The 22,879-nt window shown below is 41.5% G+C and overlaps 1 protein-coding gene across 4 annotated transcripts in view; it reads left to right on the forward strand.

The window, feature by feature from the left end:
* The window catches only part of Hivep1 (HIVEP zinc finger 1), a 127,826-nt gene that overhangs the window by 55,846 nt on the left and 49,101 nt on the right, over positions 1-22,879 (forward strand). For all 4 annotated transcript variants that reach the window (XM_047557759.1, XM_047557757.1, XM_047557756.1 and 1 more), the window contains exon 3: positions 13,461-13,514. In XM_047557759.1, coding sequence (XP_047413715.1) covers positions 13,461-13,514 — 54 coding nt within the window. The remainder of the gene's footprint in view (positions 1-13,460; positions 13,515-22,879) is intronic.

A 22,879-nucleotide genomic window follows, 5' to 3' on the forward strand; every position in this document is an offset into this window, starting at 1 on the left:
ACATTGGTTTTGAACCTCAGACACATCATGTCATTCATGCATTTTCCGTACACGAGCTCCATAAGACAGGAATAATCACGAACCTCCCACCCCTCAAAAAGAACTTCTTAACACAGTGTCCTATCAGTATTTAAACTTCTATTTGTCTTTAAATAATACTTTAACACTTTGTTAGAAGCAGAATGAAGAAAATCCATGTATTTTATAATTTAGTATGTCCTTAAAGTTTGTTGATCTTTATGAACACTTTCCAATTCTCTCCTTGTATCTTTGCAAATTATTTATTAGAGAAACTGGATTGTTTGTGATGTAGGCTTTCACTGTTGGTTCTTTTTTAAAAGGTTAGATGCATAAATATATTTCATTAAGAAATATACTTACAAGTTGCTTTCAAGCTTCCAGATATTCTTTAGGTATCACAGATTATATTTAGATACACATGTTGCCCAGTGTATCTCTGTTTATGACTTTGACTTGTATGGGTCACTAGTCAAACCCATGTTTGTAAATTCAAAATCTAGGTTGCTCTTTGAAATAAAAACTCACAAGAAGAAATAATTAGAAATCTGATAAAATTACTTTAAAGCACTCTGAGAGATGCTTTGTATCTACTACTGGAGCAGAATCTCTATGATGGGACATTTGTAAAGAGCAAAAACTGATTTCCCAGTTTTGGAGGCTGGGAAGTCCTAATCCAGATTCTGACATCGGCTGAGGGCCTTTTTGCTTCAGGGTAGCATGGTAGAAGCTTGAAGAGCAAGAGCATTTGGACACTGTGTCTTCCTGTGGCAGAAGAGCCTGCAGAGCAAACCCATTCCTCCAGGTGCTTTTCTTAGCACCTTTCTTTAATGAGGTGGATCTCTCATGACCTAAACGCCCCCCATTAGGCTCCACCTCTTGGTGTTCTTCCACTGGGGAGCAAGTTTCCAACATGAATTTTGGAGGGGACAAAACTTCCAACCACAGTAGATGCTCATACCAGTGCAGTAGAGAATGAGCGAACTGTGTCTGGTAAATTTGTGATAGTGACTCAAGGAGGAAAATACCTGTTTTTAAATTGGAATGTAATCAGTCGAGCAGTTTCACAGGGAGAAAGGCCTTTTCAGAATCTCTCTGATGTGAGCATAGGGGACCTAGAGTTTGAACTTCCCGCAGTGGTGAATCTTGCCAAAGGGTTGCTGTATCAACAAGAAGGCCAGGGCTTGAACTGCCTCAGGCTACAACATCCAGAGCCCCAGGAGGAACCCAAAAGTTTCTCTTACTGACATAGTTTTCTTCCTGTGTGAGTTTTCTGAAGAATTGTGACGTGCAGTTGGGTACCAACTACAGCTGGATCATGTAATAAAAATTCACTTTCAAATAAGTGGTTTGGCATCAAAGCACATAGACCTTAGGAATAGCATGTCCTGTCTGATTAGGTTCCAGGCTAGACCACAGGAGGTATTTAATTTTCAGGGTACCTGGCTTGACTACCTAACTGGCAACATGGAGTTCCCCTTTTGAGATTGTGCCTGGTGACAGTGCCATTGTGTGAGGTGGGGGCAGCTTGTTTAGTATTACAGCTCAGGAGAGCAAGAGACAGGCGCCCTTGTGCCCAGGAGCCTGGGCAGATACTCAGAAGTACCTGCTCAGGTCTCCTTTCCTAGGACATGATAGGCAAGCAGAGCCTCCCGAAAGAAGGCAGCAGTTCTGTGCATGTGCCAGAGTGAGAAAGGGAGGAGGGCCTGGCTCTGTGGCCATAGACCTGGTGGCGGGTGTCTTGTGGTTCTGTAGCAGGAAACTGAAATGTCTGGCACTTTATTCGGCTGGAGTTCCAGGAGAGATGGAGTGGCTTCCCTGTTCGTTCTCTGCCACTGAGCACCCTTCTGATATTCATCATCCTCTGCACTTTGTATTGAGTTTGGATTTGTTCGTGTCCGTAGTGATCGGAGGGTTGGGAAAGTGATGGGGTGCTCTGGGGATGCAGGGACTGTGTCTTGCTGGCTGTTGTGTCCCCTGCAGGGAATTGCTGATTCTGAAAGGAAGAGGACATTGTTTACCTAAGAAGGAGGTAGAGAGGTGCACTTATGTCAAATTAATGGGACGGTTGCTGTGAACATGAACACATGGAAGCTTCCAACCTGACAGGCAGTGTCCTTCCTCCCATTGTCGGTAGAGCGGGGTGTGAAAGACGTTTGAGGAGCGTGCACATGGCTGGGGAGCGCCGCTGCTGATGCATGTAGTTCAGAGCTTAGCGCGTGCAGGACTCGCCGTGGTGGTGTGTCCTTGGAACTTGGTCGGCGTTGTCAGACTGGGGAGTCCATTCTCCACTCTCCTCTGCCCCATGCTCTGACCCCGGTGCTAGTGGACCACCCTAAACCCAGAGCAGATCTTGTTCCAGCAAAACCAGAAAACCGAAATATCCAAATAAGATTTACCCCAGCACGTAGCACTGTTATCACTGTAGCACGTCCCTGTTCCAGTGGGGAGTGAGTGGCTGGGCTCTGGGGGGATGCCGGGGGCACTCCTCACTGGGCAGAGAAGAGCAGAACACTGGTCCCTCAGCCAGAGTTCATCATGCACAGTTCTTATCTTTTCCCTGTATCTTTTCCTTTTATCTAAGTCCTCCCTTTTATTGTTGTTAATAAGAAGACCTTTTAACATTTATTAGAGGATTTGCTGGTTGTGGGTGGGGCAGATAGCCAGCCTGAGAAGCTGGCACAACACACAGTGAGGGTGTTTTAGTCTCTGAGATCCATACTTCCTGGGTCTCTCCCAGCCATCTGTACATCTGCATCCTTGACCCTGAATTCAGGTGTGTGTTTGGGTGTCATGAGTGTGTCGTGGATGTGTGTGTCCTTACTGGTTTGTAACCTGAGTTCAGTGGACCCAGGCAGGCAGGCAGGCAGGCAGCCTCTCTGGGTAGGAACGCTCTGTCTTCATGTTCCTTCCTCTCACACCGTAGTTACCATGACTACCTCCTTCCATTCAGTGCTTCAGAAGTCATCACAAGTGGGAGAAGAAACCAGTCCTGTCCTATGCTAATGATTATGTCCATCGCACAGTGGGCAAAGTGTTTTGTCGTGGTTATTAAAAAAACTATATTAGAAACACGTATTGGAAAACAGCAGTTTTCAGCTTCTGTACACAATAGTTCATTTCGTTTAAATAGTTTTTGTATTTTCAGATATTGCATTTTCAGCTGGAAAATTACTTTCTTGTTTAGAGCTGATGTTAGTTATAATTATTAGCTGTATTTTTTGGCATAATAATTATTAAGAACACATGCATTGGCATTGCAGTTTGGAAGTATAATTTAATTGGATATCCTTAGCCATGAAGTGTACATTGAACTTTTCCTCCCTTATCTTCTTTAGCATCCACTGACATCAGCAGCAGCTCTGATAAGGCAGACAGATAATGTTGCTGCTGCTGCCCCTGGCACTTGATAAAATATGGCTTCGAAGAGCTGGCTGATAAGACTTTTTCTTGCATTTTGTACAATTTAGAATCTTGACCTGATAAAATCTGTAATTTAGAGAACATTGCTTCTCAAGGTTGGCTGCATGTTGGAATCACCTGGGAAACTTTTAAAAATGCTGATTTAATTGGTATGGGATGTAGCATCAGTGTCAAGATTTTTAGCCAGCCCTAGTACTAAGTGATCCAAATGTGCAGCACATTTTGATTCTGCTGGCTTAGGGTTGTATGAAGGGTTATCAAGCCAAGAGCTGGAGTCATAGGACTAAGGACATCTATCCTGGGCTAAGTTGCTTTGGCAGCTGTCTAAGGAGCTTTCTGACTTTGAGTTTGACTTCTGTGAACTCTAAAACAGCATGAGGTTTGGGGAAGACTTGGGGAGGTCACTTTACTTTTTCACATAGGAAAGGAGCGCTCCACCAAAAGCCAGCGTCTTCACAGGTCCTCCAGGTTAGGGTTCTCACTGGAGCTGCTTCCACTGTTAAAGCTGCAGTGGGAGCGAAGGCCTGCCAGTTCTCAGCTCCACCGATGAAGTGACTGACACCAGGTGGTTGCTGTCTGTGTGTGAATAATTAGATTTGTTACTGAGGGACAGGAAATAACGTAAAAACCTCAGTAGATGGTTCACTGTAGTACATTCCTTGTGTGTCTGTCTGCATCTTACTGTTTTCCTGGTCAGTGTTGTTGTCCAGGGGATCTTTGTAAAAAAGCAGCTTTGTATTCTGAAAGCATAATGGCTCATGTCTACTTTTCTCTTTGAACTAGTTCAGGTTTTTCTCAGGATCATGATGCAAACATGATTTGTGCAAAGAGTAGCTGATCTCTTCAGACAGCAGGCCATAAAAGTGCAGCAAGATGAGGCATTGCACGTTTTAGATTTTAGTGCAACATGCTTTGTTCCTACTCGCTGTGCTGGGACAGGCACCGTTCATGTCCAGTTCACCACCGACTCTGCCCTGCTTTTACCCTTCGGCACTTTGGGTCTTTTAAAAGCCTGCGAACCATTTTCTAGAAATTGACCATCCCCTCTAGCCCCCTAGATCTCTGGGACCTGCAGGCTGCCAGCGCCCCTCCTACACAGCTACCTGCCCTGGGACCCACATCTCTTTGTCCCTCCCTTCCTCGCTGTGGGTTTGCTCAGTCACATGAAGTGCTCTCCAGCAGCTTCATCTCACTGATTCTTTGTCCTTCCTCCTGGAAAAATCCAAACCTGGCAGTCCTTCTCCATTGCCTCATCCAGGTTGCTGAGCATTGTTGGAATAAAGACACTATTGTGCAGGCGGGAGCCGCCAGAACTTCATGGTCTTGCACGCTCAGAGATCCCCGGTGCTGGTCCACAGTGCTTTTCCTTGTCTTTAGCATGGATTGCTGCCTTGGTTTCCCTGAGTTCAGTACTCCTTTGCCTTTGTGGACACCCAGCTCTCAGCACACCCAGGTGGTTGGCCGAGCTCCCTGCGATCCCGCTTTCCCCCCAGCAGGCTTTTCAGTCCACACACCTGCTTCCTCCCCCCTTCCCTGGCCTCAGAACAGCCTTGGGAGCTCCTGTCTGAAGCAGCCCTCTGCTGGGCTCCTGCTGTGGTCCTGTGCCTTCTCCAGAACCTTGCCCTCTGTGCCTCCACCTTTCCCAGTCTCCTCTCCTGCTTTCTGCCCTCGGACGTGTGAACACCATGGGCAGCAGAACCCACCACGCAGCCTGCCCTCCACCGTGTTCCCTCTGCCCCCACTTCACTGTTGCTCAGCGCTTTGAAAAACGGTTCTGCTCTCTCTCTTTTCTTGCGTACTGTTGGCCCCTCGCTTCCTCAGCCACTACCCTCCAACCTCCCCAGACCCCCTTGCTTTTGGAGGCAACCCCAGTGGCCTCTCCAGTTGTTGCATGTTTTGGTCCTGCTGATTTTCATCATTTACTGATTTGACATTGAAATCCTCTTTGGGCCCAGATCCTTTCTGGTTCGCCCATTTTCCCTGGCCATTCCTTTTATTCCTGTCTTGGCAAGTTGGGGCCCCCACGTTGCACCAGTGTTTATTGGCTGAAGAGCAGACTGTGCCTCAGAGCCAGTGGTCAAATCTTTTCAAATTAAAGCAGTCTGGTGCACCGTTCCCGCAGTGACCGATTCAGTAGGTCTTCTAGAATCCTAGTTGTAATAGTTTCTAATAGTCTACATATGGAGGTGCCATAATTTATTTAACTGTTTCTAAATATTTGTACATGAAACAAATATTCACTGAGCACTTTTGTATCCCAGGTGTTGCTGATCAGTTTTTCTCCCATCATAAAATGTGCTGTGGTGAATAATGTTTGTTTTTCTCCTTTCATAGCTTCAGTATAAGTTTCCAAAAGGTGAATTACTAGTAAAGAGTAGAAGTGGATTTCAAAGATCTAGATACCTGCAGTCAAATCATTTCAGAGAAGAGTTAAATCTTAGCTTTCACCACCTCTGGCTTGAATTTAACTGCCAGTGATGTGAGAACACGGTTCCAAATTCTTTGCCTCGGGACCTGCTTCCTTCAGATTTATGTATCCCAATGCTTTGAGTTCCTAACACACTGTTTCCTGCCTCTGCATTTTTTCTTCTTTTCAAAATTTGTTCTTATTAGTTATACATGACAGTAGAATATATTTTGACATACTGTGCATACATGGAGTATAACTTCCCATTCTTGTGGTTGTACATGATGTAGAGTTATATTGGTTGTGTATTCATATATGCACATAGGAAAGTTATGTCCCATTCATTCTACTATTTTTCCTATTCTTATTCCCCCTCCCTTCCCTTCATTCCCCTTTGTCTAATTAAAATTATTTCTGTTCCCACCTGCCCCATTGCATTTCAGGGAGAACATTTGGCCTTTGATTTTTGGGAATTGATTAATTTCACTTAGCATGATATTGCTCAGTTCCATCCATTTAACTGAAAATGCCATAATTTCATTCTTCTTTGTGGCTGAGTAATATTTCATTGAATGTATATACCACATATTCTTTCTTTATTCTTTATTCATTCTTCTGTTGATGGGATCTGGATTGGTTCCATAGCTTAGCTATTGTGAATTGAGCTGCTGTACACATTGATGTGGCTGTGTCACTGTAGTATGCTGATTTTAAGTCCTTTGGGTTTAAACCAAGGAGTGGGATAGCTGGGTCAAATGGTGATTCCATTCCAGGTTTTCTGAGGAATCTCCATACTGCTCTCCAGAGTGGTTGCACTAATTTGTAGTCCCACCAGCAATGTATGAGTGTACCTTTTTCCCCACATCCTTGCCAACATTTATTGTTACTCATATCCTTGATAATTGCCATTCTGACTGGAGTGAGATGATCTCAGTGTAGTTTTAATCTGCATTTCTGTAATTGCTAGAAATGTTGAACATTTTTTCATATATTTGTTAACTAATCGTATTTCTTCTTCTGTGAAGTGCCATTTATTAATTGGGTTCTTTGATTTTTTTGGTGTTTTTTGATTTCTTTATATATCCTGGAGATTAATGCTCTGTCTGAGGTGCAGGTGGCAAAGATTTTCTCCCATTCGGTAGGCTCTCTCTTCACATTGTTGATTGTTTTCTTTGCTGTGAAGAAGCTTTTTAGTTTGATTCCATCCCATTTGTTGTTTCTTGATTTTACTTCTTGTGCGTTAGGAGTCTTGTGAAAGAAGTCGGTTCTGAAGTCAGTTCTGAAGTCAGTTCCTAAGCTGACACGATGAAGATTTAGGCCGATTTTTTCTTCTAATAGGCCCAAAGTCTCCCGTCTAATGCCTAGGTCCTTGATCTACTTCAGGTTGAGTTTTGTGCAGTCTGAGAGATAGGGGTTTAATTTCATTTTGCTACATATGAATTTCCAGTTTTCCCAGCACCATTTGTTGAAGAGACTGTCTTTTTTCCAATGTATGTTTTTTGCCTCTGCATTTCTGATCTCTAATGTTCCTTCCTTCACCTGAATGCCTGTCACCCTGTGAATGTAGTCATACTTGACCACATGTGTGAGATTTGCTGTTCCTTCTGAGGTCCTGTACTCAGGACTGCTTACCTGCAGGTGTCCTTAGGGCTGCCCCCTGGGGTTATTAGGTACATTCTGAACTGAATCAATCATGGGTTATAGGTAAATCCTTGATCTGCGGTGTTTGGTAACAGAAGTATTTCAGATACTGGAGTTTATTTAAAAATATCTGTATCAAATTTATAGGTTGATCATCCCTAAACTGAAAATCCAAAATCCAAAATATGAAATTTTTGAGCACTGAAGTTTGAGATTTTGGAGCATTTTGCATGTTTAGATCAGGGATGCTCAACCTGTGGTATTCTCATGTTTCAGAAATTGTACTGTAGTTTTTCATGTGATCTGTAAATTTAGAATTTAGGTTATGTAGTCAGCATTTTTAAAATATTTTGAATAATATTTCCTTTTTATGTTGATATGTATTCATTATATGTAATTTAGTAATTAAAATACAAATGGTAAAATGAAAAGAAAAGCATCTAGTAATGTTCTGCCCTTGGATATATCTTTATATTTTCGCCTTTTCCCTTATAGACCTCCCACATGTTCTTGGGTGTCTGTGTGTGTCTCCCTGTCTGTACATAGGCACACATTCGTCTCTGGGGCACGTGTCTAGAATTAGCCCTTTTTAGTATACTACACCTTGAGCATTTTCCCCTCAATGAGTAAATTTAAAAGTACTTACAGTGGCTAAATAATATTGCGTTGTGTGGAAGTATTTATTTATTTTGCCAGCCTTCTTTTTTTAATGTTTTCCCTTATATTTTTGTTATCCAGGATACTACAGAAAACATTTAATTAGACATTTCTGTATTGGATGGCCTGGAGATGAAGGCATCTGCGCCATCTGTTGACTAAGCTGTAGTTCAGGGAGGAAAGGTGTCCTGGAGTGGGAGGAGCGCCCGAGTGTCTGGGGAGTGCGCGAGGGCAGGCTTCCCAGAGAGCAGAGGGCAGCGGGTGACGGCACAGGATTGACTCCTTTCTTTGTTTGGGTTGGTTATTAGAATAATATTTGGGTAATACAATGAAGACTATCCTTCTCTATTCAACACTGAGGTTTCCCCCCCAACACTCAAGATAGACATGACTTAATCAAGTACATTTGGGACATTATTTAAGTCCCTCCCGTCCCCTATTGCTATTACAAATTTCAATACAGATTGAACATCTCTAATCTGAAAATCCAGAATCTGCAGACATGATTCCACAGGAGGAAAATTCCACATTTGGCTTCATGTGATGAGGCACACTAAAAATATTATGTAAAATGACCTCCAGCCTCTGCGTAAGGCATATGTGAAACAAGTGAATTTGGTGTGTAGAGTTAGGTTGCATCCCCTAAGTGTCTCATTTTATATATATGAAAACATTCCAAAATCTGGAAACATATGAAGTCCCAAACACCTGGGGTCCTAAGCATTAGGACAAGGACTGCTCAACCTGTAACTTGTGTCTGAATATTGAAACATCTTTTTGCTTTTCTTTTAGACCCTACTTGGCCATGATGTCCTCAGCTATGAATAACCTCGTAGATGGTTAGATCCATGTTCGTTTGAGACATGACTATAGTGCTGGTTTTCTGCCACCTTAGTCAGATTTGGACTTCAGGGCCATGCTGGCTTCTCACAGTGATTCAGATCGCCTTCCTGCATCATGTGTTCTGGAACATTGGACAAGATGCTTTATTCTTTAGATGTGGCAGAATTTGGCAGTAAAACTTGTCTGGGCCTGGGACCTTGAAAAAAGCAATTCTGTGTTATTGTATGTAATTTTCTCCCTATCATCCGTGGTGGTTACCCTGGTCAGGTTTTCTCTTCCAGAACCACTTTGGGTAATTGCATGCTTTTCTAGAATTTTTACTTGGTTCATCACATTCTTCAGATTCCGTAGCACAGAGCTGAACTTAATGTCAGGCAACATTTTCAACTCTGGATGCTTTTTTTCAGCGTGATCGTAGTGCGCTGTCTTCCCTGAAGACAGGAGTCCCTGTGTGGAGCCTGTGGGCTGACTTGGTTGATTCAGTAGAGAAGAGTGCGCGTGATCTTCCTGTGGAAGAGCAGGTGCACGTGGTCATGAGTCCTGGATTCTGTTTAACATCATGCCATTGTCGTCTGTTCAGTGCTGTTGAAATAGCTCCCGCAGTCAGCAGTGAGGTTGGGAACTCGAGGTGACGTGCAGCGAGAGGAGGTAGGAGTTAGCTTTGTTCATGGTAAAAATAGTACAGTCACACACGCTGAGCTTTCTTCAGTCGGGTGGCTCCTCTTTCAGCAAGCAGAGGTGCCTTTTACAGCTCATGAGGTTCTGCATCACGGCAGTTGACATGAGTTTTCACATTTGTTCTTGTTTTGTTTTAGGGCTGTTTTGTTTATTTTTAATAGGCAAGGATGGAAGGTAGGCCATGGGTAGGTTTGTTTTTGCCTTGCGTATACACATAATATAGATACGCGTGTGCAGCAGGTTGGAATGCAGAAATACATGTCTTGGTTGTAGTGAAAAAACTCAATACATACTGCTTTAAATATCAGTAAGTTATCTTCTATGGACCAATTAAGAGCATATAATAAATGCCCATTTTCTCTATAATTTTGGAGGTTGTTTTAAAAACACATCAAATTTACCAGGAGAATTATGAAACACAGGTTAAATATAAATAGGACTTTTTGTAAAATTGATGGAAGCAAAAGCTTTTCATAATGGCTGTTAGAAGCTCTCTAATTGAAGATTGTGTTTACCTATTGAACTGGAGCTGTAGGTAAAAGCATTGCTGTAGATGCTTATTACAGTTAATGCAAGAGATGTTCAGAGTCAGTAGTTCAAATTTATATACCACTGCTATTGAGACAAAAAGGTAACTTAATTGAAAATTTGAAAAACGAAGTCTAGTATTTTGTGAGCAAATGTAAACTGAGGTCATTTTGTAAGAATTCATGTTAAAGTACAGACAGACAGTGGCTGTCTGAATATACTGAAGAACAACTGTTCTTTTTCCCCCACTTTTTTATTGGTGCATTATAGTTGTACATTAACAACTATTCTTCAAGTATTTCTTAAGTCATGAGGTTTTGTTGCTTTGAGCCACAATTGATTCTATTAATAAAAAGTTGTTTTTGTTATATAATATCAAATTATATGTGTATAAAGTCTTGAAAGCAGTCATTACTACTGTGATGTATGATATATACTCATACATTATTTACGATTCTTAAGTTTAGAAGAACTGCTGGCATAGAAATAATAGTACTTTGGCAGTAAAACTACATTTCAGTATTCCTCAAGAACTATGTTTAAATTATATGATTATTTACAGTTTGGATGTCTACAATGTACTTTGTGTGTTTCATTTTTTAAAAAGTCGTCCTTGTTCTTTGGTTACTTATGTTCATATAGATTTCATTCATACCTTGGTATTTTTTTCTTTGAAATAAAATTGCTGTTGAATGCTGGATTCAATTTCTTGAATTGTTTTTGCACTGATTCTTTTATTTATATTTATTTTAAAATGGTCCATAAAACAAAAATCACATGTCTATTGGGTTGTTTTGATACAGGTATACACTGTGTAATATTTAAATTAGGTTAAACATCTGTCCCCTCAAACATTTATTATTTCTTTATGCTAAAATCTCAAGATCCTTAGTCTTTAGTTTTTCTTTTTTAGTGCAGGGGATGGGCTCCAGGGTCTCACACATGCCAAGCACACAGTGTGCCATTGAGTACATCCCCAGCCCCCAGTTTTTGCATTTAATGCGTTTGGGCTTTTTCTAGGATTATTTTCAATTTCAGTTCATCATTTCAGGAAATAACTGCAGTGTGTAAATCAGAAAGGTTTCCCTGCTTCTGAAGGCTGTCTGTGCGCCTCTGCATTTGCATCCTGAATCAGATAGTTAGCAGAAAGCAATAGGGCCTGCAAATAGGGATGTGTTTGTAAGGATGGAAAATTAGGTAGTTTTGACCCTTGCTGAGATACAATGTCCCTTATTTCAAGTGAGCTTTTTTTCCTTTATTCTGCGGCTCCCACTCCATCTTGTTTGGACCTACAGGCAGTGGAAGAAAGTTTGATCTGCAAATTGAAGTTGTGTGAATTTCTGGCCTTTCTGGCAAGGTGGAGGAGGAGGAGGAGGAGGAGGATCAGAGTTGAGGGCCCATGGTGGAGTGCGTGCTTTTATTTACAGTGGGAAGCCACTTGGAGGTGCCATCTCTGGTGGCCTGTTGTGGTAGGTTCATCATTGGAGAACTGCCTGGGCCAATGTGTGCCAGAAGGCAGAGGCTGATTATCTACATGGATGAAGGAATAATTTGAGAAATTTATCTAAGCCATTATTTCATGGACTGTCTTAAATGTTACATACTTATTGGTACTGTGTTGAGTACAAAATAGTGCCCTGGGAATTTTGTACCTTTTATCATTATAATAAGGGCTTAGACCAGTGTATTAAATTTGGAATTGGTTACTGTCATCATCAAATAGGATTAACTGTATAAAATTCAAATTAGTGGTTATCAAAATAGATCTTGGTCATATTTATAAAATCCAGTTGTGCCCAGAGCTTCCTCATCCACTCTCTTGATTATTACTTTTATCCCCGGCAGTGCTGGTGATCAAACCCAGAGCCTTGTGCGTGCTGGGCAAGCACTCTGCCACTGAACCACCTCTGCAGTTTTCTCCCCTTCCAGTCCTGAGGCAGCACTCCCCTTGCTCATTTCTGTTGCTGTAATGAATGCCTGAAACTGGGTACTCTATAAAGAAAAGAGGGTTAGTTAGCTTATGGTTTTGAAGTGTAAACATCCAAGTATCATGGTGCCAGCTCTGGCAAGGATCCTCTTGACTGCATCACCTCATGGTGGATGAATTGCATGAAAGTGGGAGAAGTCACCTGGCAAGACAGGAAGCGAAAGGGCTGGGGAGGGACCTGTCTTGTTCTTTTATATCAACTGTCTTGCAAAACAATCTCAGGGTGCTATTAAAACTGCCTTAATCCCTTCTGAGGGTAATGTACCTGTGGTTGCCAACTTTCCATTACTGTGACAAAATTCCCGAGAATAACGACTTGAAGATTTCTTAAAAGGCTGTGATTTCAGAAGTTTCAGTCCATGCTCAACTGGCTTTATTAGAGGCTTGGGGCAGAGGTGGCGGTGGGGGTGGAGATGCTTACTCATGGCAGCCAGGAAGCAGAGAGGGAAAGACTGAGGAAGGGACTCCTCCAAGTGTACTCTTCCAGGGCACACCCCAGTGAAGCACCTCCTCCAGCGAGACCCGGACGCCTGTAGTTGACACCACCTCCCACTAGGGCGTCAGTGGGAATTCTTCAGGGGATTGAGTGATGAGTTCAGAGCCTTCGTGATCCAGTTGTTTCTCCAGATCCCGCTCTGAACATTGCAGCACAGGGGACCAACTCTTCAGCATCTGAGTTTGGAGGGACTTATACATGTCCACACCACGACAGTCCACAGTCCCTCTTGACCTGAGGACCCTGTCCCCATCCTTCAGTGAGCCCTGCTCCTGAGAGATTCCATCACCTCTTAACACTGCCACACACAGCGAAGACCAAGCTTCCTGTGCACGGTCCTGAGGGGCCATATCAGACCACACCTGAACCACAGGGCCACCTCTGAACATGGCCTAGTCTCGTTTCTAACCTGGATGGCCTTTGTTATTTCTTTAAAAATGTCCTTATTGGGCACTTCATATGGAAGGGAAGCATTATTTTTAGATATTTTGGTTAGGCAGCAAAGCATTTTTTACCTATAGTTGATTACTCAAAGGGCACTAATTATTTGCGTTATGGAAACATTAATAGGAAGTAGCCCTCCTGAGAAATGATTAAAATTATAAATATAAATTTAAAGGGGAATATGCCCTACAGTTTATGGATGTTTATTTCATAAATAAATTCATTTAACAAATACATATTATGTGTCTGGTATTGCGTATAAGTAATATGTTTGTTTTACTGTATTCTTCATTTGCAGTGGTTAATTGATTTATAAAATTTTATTTTTTTCCCCTCAGACAAAATTGAAGAAGCACAAAAAGAACTTAATGGGGCAGAAGTTTCAAAAAAAGGTAAGTTAAAACCCGCCCTTTGAAGACTTTACTCTCGTGGAGATGTCCATATGATATCTTAAAATTGCAGCCTTACTGAGTTGGTCAGTGTAAACATCACAAACTTAGAAATGACTTTAAAACAAGGGGTACCTACTGTTCCATGAACTTTGCTCTATGATAGTGCACATGTGCCCCACACATATATTCTAGAGCCAATGTCATACTTTGCTGCCTTGGCTGGTGGGAATATTTGAGATACTACATGTGTGTGCATGTGTATACTTAGGTGGTAACACACATGTGTGTTCCTGTGACAGCATGTCAGTGCATGTGTGTTTTCGGGTCATAACCATATTTTTTTGCCAGGCAAGGGAAGAATATTCAACAAATTGTAGTAAATTTCTTTGGGGGTAGCATGCATCTTTAACAAAAATGTCAATTATTTCAATTGATGATGATAATCTATTGTTAAGTAAGAAAAATAAAATTGTAATGTAGCATGTAAAGTATGATCCAATTTTTAAAAATTCAGATATACGCCTGCATGTGTGTGTATGCATGTGGGTATGAACACATCTTTATGTTTATGGGATCAGACAGTTGGAACCGATTTATACATGTCGGGGAGAAAAGGCAAGGGAAGATAGCTATGTTGTCTTATTCCACTGGTTTTATAAGAGACACACCGTTGAACTTGAAAGGCAGAGTTGCTTTTTATGATAAACGTATTATTTTTCCAGGTAATAGTAAAAACATACATGGGGTGCAGAACGTGTGGGGTGTAGTGAAGAGTGTTTCTGCATTGTTAGTGCGTAAAATCCATTATGTTCTTTTAATTTTGTGGGGAAGTAAAGTTTTCATTATGGTCAGTATATTTCATAAATTATTATTTTATTTGGTAAAATACCTTGACAGTAATTTGGATAAATAGGGTGCCAGCAGAAAGCCTTTTCTTTTCAAAAATCGATGACTGACTGGATGTCCGTAGGGAAGAAGATTCTTTGTGATTCCAGTTCCCCCTCTGGGGACAGTCTGGGCCTCCATGGTGGGGCCTGGCCCTGTCACGTGGGCACCACGTGCCACAGGTCCAGGTGCTGCCCTTCTTTTCATCGCCCTTTCCTTGGAACTCAGGCCGGTCCAGGTGGAATCTGACCCTTAAGGACATTGTTGCGGCAGGGCCAGGCTAGCCAGAGTGGAGCCACTGCAGTCACCCTCAGGTCCCTCCAGGAGGCTGTCTGGCCACCATTGCCCACGTTGCCACAGCCATGAGGCTTCCTTTTCAGATGGCCCTTGTCCAGTCAGCCTTCCTCACCTCCAGTCACGGTTCAGAGCTGCTCTGAGTAGAAACGGACATGAGCTTGTCTGTCCTTCCCTCCTTCCTTCCTGCTCCTGTGGCAAAAAATTTTAACAAAGTGAACTAAATGACTGATGGGAAGGAGGAAACAGAAGGTTCTAGAAAAAGAAATTGGATAATGCCATTCTGAATAATTGAGTGGGCGACCATTGGCAAGCCACCTTAGCAGGGCCCAGGATGAATACCAAGTGAGCATTGTTCTGTGCAGCTCTCTGCTCAGAATTACTACCTGGCTTTGGTTTTACACCAAAATTCTAGGCAAATTACAAACACAGTAGTTTCCTTCCAGATATAAGTAAGGAGTGATATTAATTCCATTTTAACAGCAGGAAGAAACATATCTTTTGAGTAACGGAAGTATTGAGGATTTTTGAATCTTTTCTTCTGAGTTACCTATTTTTCTTATAGGAATTTCACTTCTTCCATCAAAGGATGTAGTGTAAAAATATGAAGTCATTTTTGTTCTTAGATTACGATGAGTCATCTATGATAGATCCCTTTTTCTCTGTATTTCTAGCATGCTTTTGGTCTTTACCACGCTGAAGTTACAGAATCTCAGTGGTTTTTTGTTTTCACACTGGTTCTGAGGCTTTGTCTCCATTGATGAGTCCACAGAACTTAAACTTATTGAGGTTGTTTTCTTCATCTCCTTTTTTGTAGTTATTAGGACAAGTAATTTATTTTCAGAAACATCTAGCACAGTGGTAGGCTCTTTAAAATTTTTATTTTTTTTGTTCATTGATAGCTTAAAAAAGATTTTTTCTTTTTTTTTAAACATTTTTTAAGAAGGATAAATCTGTTTTGCTAATATGATAGCATAGAAACTGACTTTGCCAGTCATGTACCAATAGGATAAAGAAGTGCCCTCAATTATGTTAATGTAGTTCTTTTTTCCCTCTGCTTGTGAGTGAAAGACTAATTTGATTGGTTTTGATTCTAGTTCATTTGAGGATAGATATAAGCATGCAGCATGCACACAACCCTTGTGAAGTTATATTCTTCCTTACAGTAATATGTACTTTTTAAAGTGCATTGTGTTTGACACTATTTGTAAAATTTTCAGATATAAATAAAATAATGACTGTCACAAATGTGGAAATGGAATGTGAATAAAAATAAATGGCAAATAAATGAATAGATCAATTAGGAGAGCTCTTACATGCAGTTTCTTGAATAAGCTTTAATTTTAATACTTTGTTTTAAAGTCTCATCATAGTGTGTGGCACAGGTCAGTTAACATGCAGGACACAGTGAGTTAGGAAGCTTATCACGGCCGTCCCAGGCCGCACTGCTCAGTGAGCCCTAGAGCATGGCCAGCACCTCTGTCCTCCACGTGCTGGGCTCCATCCACCCGCCTCTCCTTGAAGAGGTGTTTCCTGTCTCAGGTTTGTGATCTTCATTTCAGTGCTTTCAGGAAGTACTAATTGTGGAAGGAGGTGTTGCTGAATAGTGTCATTTTGAGTAGTCTTTCCTGGGTTTGAACCTTGAGACCACGTTATGCATGGTGTTCTGCTTTTTCTCTCAGCATGATTCCTGGGTTCTTCTGTGTTGTTGCATGTGGCAACTTTGTTTTGTGGTTACGCTGTAATTTCGTTAAGTGAAATGATTTGCTTGTCCTCCATTCTTTGGTTGATGGATTTGAGTTATTTCTTGGTGCTAGCTGGCACGAGGAGTGAAGCTGTGAGTACTTCCTCTTGCAGTACCTGTGCGTGAGTATCCAGGGCACATACAGGGAACATTAGTGATCACCTGACAAAGCAGTGCTGAACTGTCTTCTGAGGCTCTTTCATTCTTTTGTAACCTTGTGTGTTCCCACCATTAGTATCTCAAAATCATTTTGTACTATCCAATACATGGTATTTTCAGTCTTTTAAACTTTTTCCATATGAATGGATATAAAATAGTATTTCATTTGACTCTTGATTTATGTGTCTGACTACTCATGTTGGAAGAAAAACTTGGAACATGTTAAGTTTACCAGTTTATTTTAGCAAAGAAGAGTTCATGAATTGGGCAACACTCAGAACCAGAAGAGGTTCAGAGCTCTGCCCAGCAGCGGGGCACTGAGCTTTGACAGGTTGACCGTGGAAGCCAAGAAGAAAAACTGCTTGATCAGAGCAGCTGGGTGCGGTCTGGCAGCTGCCATGATTGGCTGATGCCCAGTTGGGTGTTACAGGAAGTAAAGAAAGGAAAAGGAAAGAAAGGTTAGGTTCTAGTTTGTTGACTTAGCTAAGCTTGCAGTTTGCTAGGGAGCAACTCAAAGTAAGGAGATAGCTTGTCCATTTAGATATTGTACATATTTTGTTTGGTTTATTTCTTAGAACTAACTTTATGCCTAGTTCATTGCTTTTCTCTTAATTTTCTTTTTCTTTCCTCTTTCTGGGATTGACCCCAGGGCCTCATACCTGCAAGGCAAGCACTGGGTCACCGACCTCACGGCCAGCCCCACAGATTTTTTTTTTTTGGTAAAAAAATTGTTTGCCAGTTCTTGTTGGCAAATCAGAATGCAGTAGATTGATTTTATATCCAGACATTCAGCTGAATTCTTACTCATTCTGAAAATTTGTTGATATTTTCTTGTCTTACTCTCCTGAATCTAATAATGTGCCAACATAAAACAGTAGTTGGTATCATTGCCTTACTCATTGATTTAGGAAAATGCTTCCAGTATTTCATTTTTTTGTGGGACAGACATAATTATATTTTTAATTGGTGGATGATCTTCTAACTTTCATTTGTTGAAATTATTAAAAATTTGTATAAATGAGTCAGCATATATAACATTCTATGGCTTTTATTCCTTGTCTTTGTTTTATTTATTTATTTTGGTACTAAAGATTAATCACTGAGCCACACCCTCAGTCAGTTATTTATTTATTTATTTATTTATTTATTTATGAATGACAGAGTCTTGCTAAGTTGATGAGGCTGGCTTTGAAATTGCAATCCTCCTGCCTCAGGCTCCTGAGCCACTGGGATTATAGGTATGAACCGCTGCACACTGCTGTTCTTTAGTTTATGTTTAATTTGATTTACATTCATTTGGTGAAACCAGTTTGGTCATGATGTTTTAGTCTTCTTAAGTACCCAAGTAGATTTTATTTTTTAATCTTTTCTTGAAGGATTTTATGTCCATGTTCAAGACATATTGCTCTGTAATTTTCTTTTTTTTCAAATTATTTCTTTCTGGATTTTGTTTTAAAGTTACAGTAGTTCAGTAAAACCATCTGAGACTGTACGCTTGCTTTCCAGGGGGTGTTCAGTTAGCATGGGAATGATGCCTTCTTAGGCAGTTCTTAGAGCAGGTTGACTTTTGGGAGGAATGGAGGGTCCCTTCTGTACTACTGGTTCAGTGTGTCTAGTGATGAGGGGTTTTCAGACTTACCTTTTCCTCCTGGGATTGGAAGTCCTGTGTCCTGGGTTGCCTGTCGTACCTAAGCATTCCCATTTGTTGGCTCGAGGCCTGCCTGTGCGCCTGCCCTCTCTCCCTGCCGCTGGCCCTGTGCTTGGGCCCGTGTCCTGCCTCAGGTTTTCATCTGCCTTTTCTCCCTGTTTGTGCTGTTGGCTTGTGTTTTACTCTTTGTCACTAGGCCACTTCCTGATTTTCTTCCTGTGCTCTGTGCCCTTCACAGTTTTATCAAGTTTTGATTTTACTCTCTTTTCCTCTCTTTTTCTTTGGATTCGTTTTGTCACTCAGATTTCTTGAATTGGAGCTGGACTTGTTCATTTTGAGGCCTCTGTAGAATCTCTAAGGCTGTTAATTGTCCTCCAGGTGTTGTTTGATACCTTGTTCAGTTTGATCCTGCTGGTGTTATAATTTCTGTGCTTGTTTCTTCAACCCCTTCATTAGAATGACAATTTTTGTGATTTCCAACAATTGTATTGTGATATTATTTGTTTCTGTAAGATCAGTTAGGATATCTAGACTTTTTTCTGTTTCTGAGTGCTGTATAATCAACATTTTCCGTGTTCTACCAAAGTAGACTTTTCGTTAGAAATTTAGTATTTTTTAAATTCACCAATTTTGCAAATATGTAAAAGCTGAGGTTGAAAAATACTGAATAGTCCAGCCCAAGGGGCACAGCAGACACAACTCATGGAGGACGCCAGCCCACGTCCTGCGCTGTGCTGTCCTGAGACTTCCCCACAGTGCAGCCAGAGAGGAGCAAGTGCCAGTGCCGTCCAGTCACCAGTACTGCTGCTCCTGCTCTGAATCACTCCTGGGAGTGATGAGACTGCCATAGCAGCCATCTCCAAAATTAGGTGACAGTCCAGGCAAAAGTATCAGGATTCGGATGTGATCCAACAGCTGTGGTATCACTCTGAAGGTTTATACCAGAAGCAGTCTCAGTTACTCACGTCTGCCCGGGTTTGAGAGGGACAGGGCCTGTCGCATGTCGCACGTGGGTTAACAGGTGCTGCGAGGAAACACCACAGCGCCCTGACTCGCCCCAGGGAGTCGGTTGTCAGCAGGACGTCTGTTAACGCAGGCAGCACTCGTTCCCGAGCACCCTACTGTTCTCTGGCGAAGCTTCGGGGGACGTAGGTTCCTGTGGACAACCAGACTGCACGTTGTGGAAGTGGGAGTGACAGACTAATGAGGAGCAGGAATCTAGATCCTGAACTCTAATTAGAGAGTAAATAAGAAAGCCGGAGTTTGCTCACCTGCTTTCCTACAGGGTTTTTAAAAAAAATTTTCTTATAATACGAATAAATTTCCAAGGAGTGAAAAATGTGATGACTTTCGTTTTTAAATTATTTTTAAAGTACTGCATATAGCATTTTTAAATGAAGGCTAATTTTGAATAAGACTGTGCTTTAATGTCAGTGCCAGTAAGGTCAAGCTTTGCCAGTGACATTCTCCTTAAAAATTCTGCTAAATATAATAATTATGAAAATATAAAATATGTTTTGATAATTAGAGGTAACAGAGGCTCATAGAAGATAAATATTTAGGTGGCATAATGGAAATGTTGGACAGTTCTTACTAAATCAACATGAGCAATGTTAATGCAATTCAAGGTAAGACGAAGATGTTTTAAACATTCTGGGAAGAATCCATACACTAAAACAAACTCGGGAGGCTCAGAGAGGATGGTGTGAACTTTCAGGGCATGGACAGATCACAGGACGGAAGCCTGGGGCTGTGGGGCAAGAGGAGAGGCCAGCGGATGGTGTTGGTGAGCTGTCCCAACCACAGAGCATTCCCAGAGGAGTGCTGCAGTTTTTTATTTTAGCATTATGTTGGTGCCAACCAGGTTAGTATGTGTTATGAGAAGTCGTCCTTGGGTTAATAATTAATTATTAGGAAACAATGAATTTTAATGACATGTCTAGTGGGGGTTTACTTTAAATAACAGTGTGTATAACTTCTACTCTCAATTTAATATGAAATGCCCTCAAAAAATTCATGTTTTTTCCTATAAAGTTGTTAGTTTATTTTTCAGTAAATTTCTATTTTTCATCAGCTTTTTTTTTTTTTTTTTTTTTTTTTTAAGTTCTGGGAAAAGGGAAGAAAGTCTAAACCCTAAAGGAACCCTCCAGCCTAAACCCAAGCCTTGCCCAAATTACCAGGAAATCAGAAGTGTGCAGGGAGATTCTCAAGGTTTTATGCAGACTGACAGCCCTGCCTGACAAATTGCCCTTGGGAAAACAGCAGGGATTTTCTATTTTGAAGGGAAAGAGGCCTCTCCTCCTTCTCATACTATATATTACTTAGAATTCCAAATTTAAATATTCAGGTTGGTGAAGTGTTCTCTTAGTGTAGTAGGCAAAGACTTCTGTGAGCTTTAATTATAGAAAAGTCAATATTGATTTAATTATTTGTGTGTGATATAAGTTAAAGGTATCATATGTGAACCTCATCAATATTGGGAATTAAAAATACCAAGGCCCAAAATGATTGCTGCCTTTCAGATGGACTCTGTCAACTGTATAAAAGATGATGTGCATAATGATGGAGAACAAACATTCTTTATATACTAATATGAAATAAATGTCTTTACATATTCTGTTCTCACTGTGTTTGAGTGCAGAATCCTAGAACTTTGTATTCTTATGAAGTGTGGGAGGCAGGAATCCTGTCTTTCCTAATAGTGTCACTGATCCCTATCTGTGCAGCTGATAATCACTCTTAAGTAGCTAACATGATTTTAATTTTAAAGGATAATTCATAAAAATCCATTTTGGTGCAGTTTATAGGGTATTTCATTGAATTAAAAGTGCTGTTGATTATAAAATGCACAGTAACTTTATGTAGCAGTGGAAAAGTCAGGACCAATCAAATTATGATATAATGCTCTTATATTTGATTAGTAGATGCATACTGATTTTAGAGAAATTAAAATTTTGAAAAAAACCTGTTCATCTTCCATTCTGTTAAATATGTACTTATGTCGACTGCCTCATTTTTTGGCAGGAGTAATTAAGATAATGGTGTGTGGATTTGAGCTGCATGGGGACAGCGGCTCCGAGGACTGTGGAAAACGAAGGATCAGCTCTGTGGGTTCACTGGGGTTCCTGGGAGGGCTATGGGGAGCCCGGGTTTTGTTTCCCTTCTGTTCTTAGGAAATTGACTTTATTCCACATGCCGTAGAATTTTCTATATAAATGTTACAGGGTGACCCAGAGGAGTGTGTGTGCTTCTGTTCATTTATTTAGGGTTTTCTCTAGTCCTGTGGCCTTGTTTCTGTAGGACCAAGAAGGAAGATGAAAACGACAGGCCGCCTCCCCAGCCCAGCCTGGTGCCTTGGCCCATGCTCCTCAGCAGGCGGCGGACACACCTGGCCCGAGGAGTAGGACTGGAGGGAGAAGAGTGGAGAAGAGAAGGAGGGAGACAGATACGCTGAGAACAGACAGAGAACTGGAGCAAGTCTAGAAAATAAAGATTTTAAAAATTAAAAGCAGAACAGATAAGGAAATCAAGTCCCATTTCACCAAAACTGATTTTGTTCTGCTGCCGCTCTGTTTGGAACATGTTTTGTGGGTTGTGCTGTGTGTAAGAACTGCATCAAACTTTGCAGGACGTTATACTGGAATTTTGCCCCAACCACCAAGCCTGGGATATGAGATTATTTCATTCAAAAACTAATTTGGAATCAGCACATGTGATTCTGTGAATGAGCAGGGAAAGGTGGGACAAGGACTCAAGAAAATGGAAGGAAGCAGACCTGTGTAGCTGCACTGAAGCACAGCCTGGTGCCGCGGCCCTGCCCGCCCAGGCCCAGGGGCCCGGCACCTGGTGTGCAAAGGTCTCATGCACACCTCTGAAAGAGGTCAAAATAGATCAGGCACAGTGAGAGATTAACAGTAGTAACCAGAAGTTAAAGAACAATGGTAATAGTACACTTTAACAAAAGTCATTTAAAACTTATGAATTGTTCATTTCTAGAATTTTCCATTTGATTTTTTTTTTTTTTTTCTAGACTGTCGTGACCACAGGTAACTGACACCTTGGGAAGTGAAACTGTGGATGTGGGAGGAACAGCTGCAGTGGGGGGAGGTTGGAGGAGGCTGAGAAGCAGGCAGTGCTGGATTCAGCCTCCGGAAGCACAGCCGGGAGGGTGCTGGCGTTTCTGGCGTGGCAGTGTCCATTCCCGCAGGCCTCCACCGCGCACCGCTCTTCAGCCCTCGCTGCCCCTCCTCACAGGGGTCTTCTCGTAATCCCTCTGGCGTAGTTGGCCCACGGTGGTATCCTCGTACCTGCTGTAGCTCCCAGTGTGTGCGGGTGTTACATGCACCGCAGGTGGAAAGGGTGGGTCCTTCCACAACAGGAAAGGGGTGGAAATGGTGTCTGCTGCTGCTTTAGCTTCTCACTGTAGTTAAATAGACACTTATTTGTCCTGTGTAACCTAGATTGCTTATCTCAAGTAAATTGTTTCTTTCAGTACCTCACATTATCTGGTGCAGTGATGTATACAAATAGCTTATGTCACAGTAACGAAAATAAAAGCTTCATTCTTTAGCCTTTAATAGAGCGTATGGACAGCTCCCCGGCTACAACTGAGTCTTTCCTCATGACTTTATTTAA

This window comes from Sciurus carolinensis, chromosome 7 (assembly GCF_902686445.1).
Source record: "Sciurus carolinensis chromosome 7, mSciCar1.2, whole genome shotgun sequence".
NCBI classification, from domain to species: domain Eukaryota; kingdom Metazoa; phylum Chordata; class Mammalia; order Rodentia; family Sciuridae; genus Sciurus; species Sciurus carolinensis.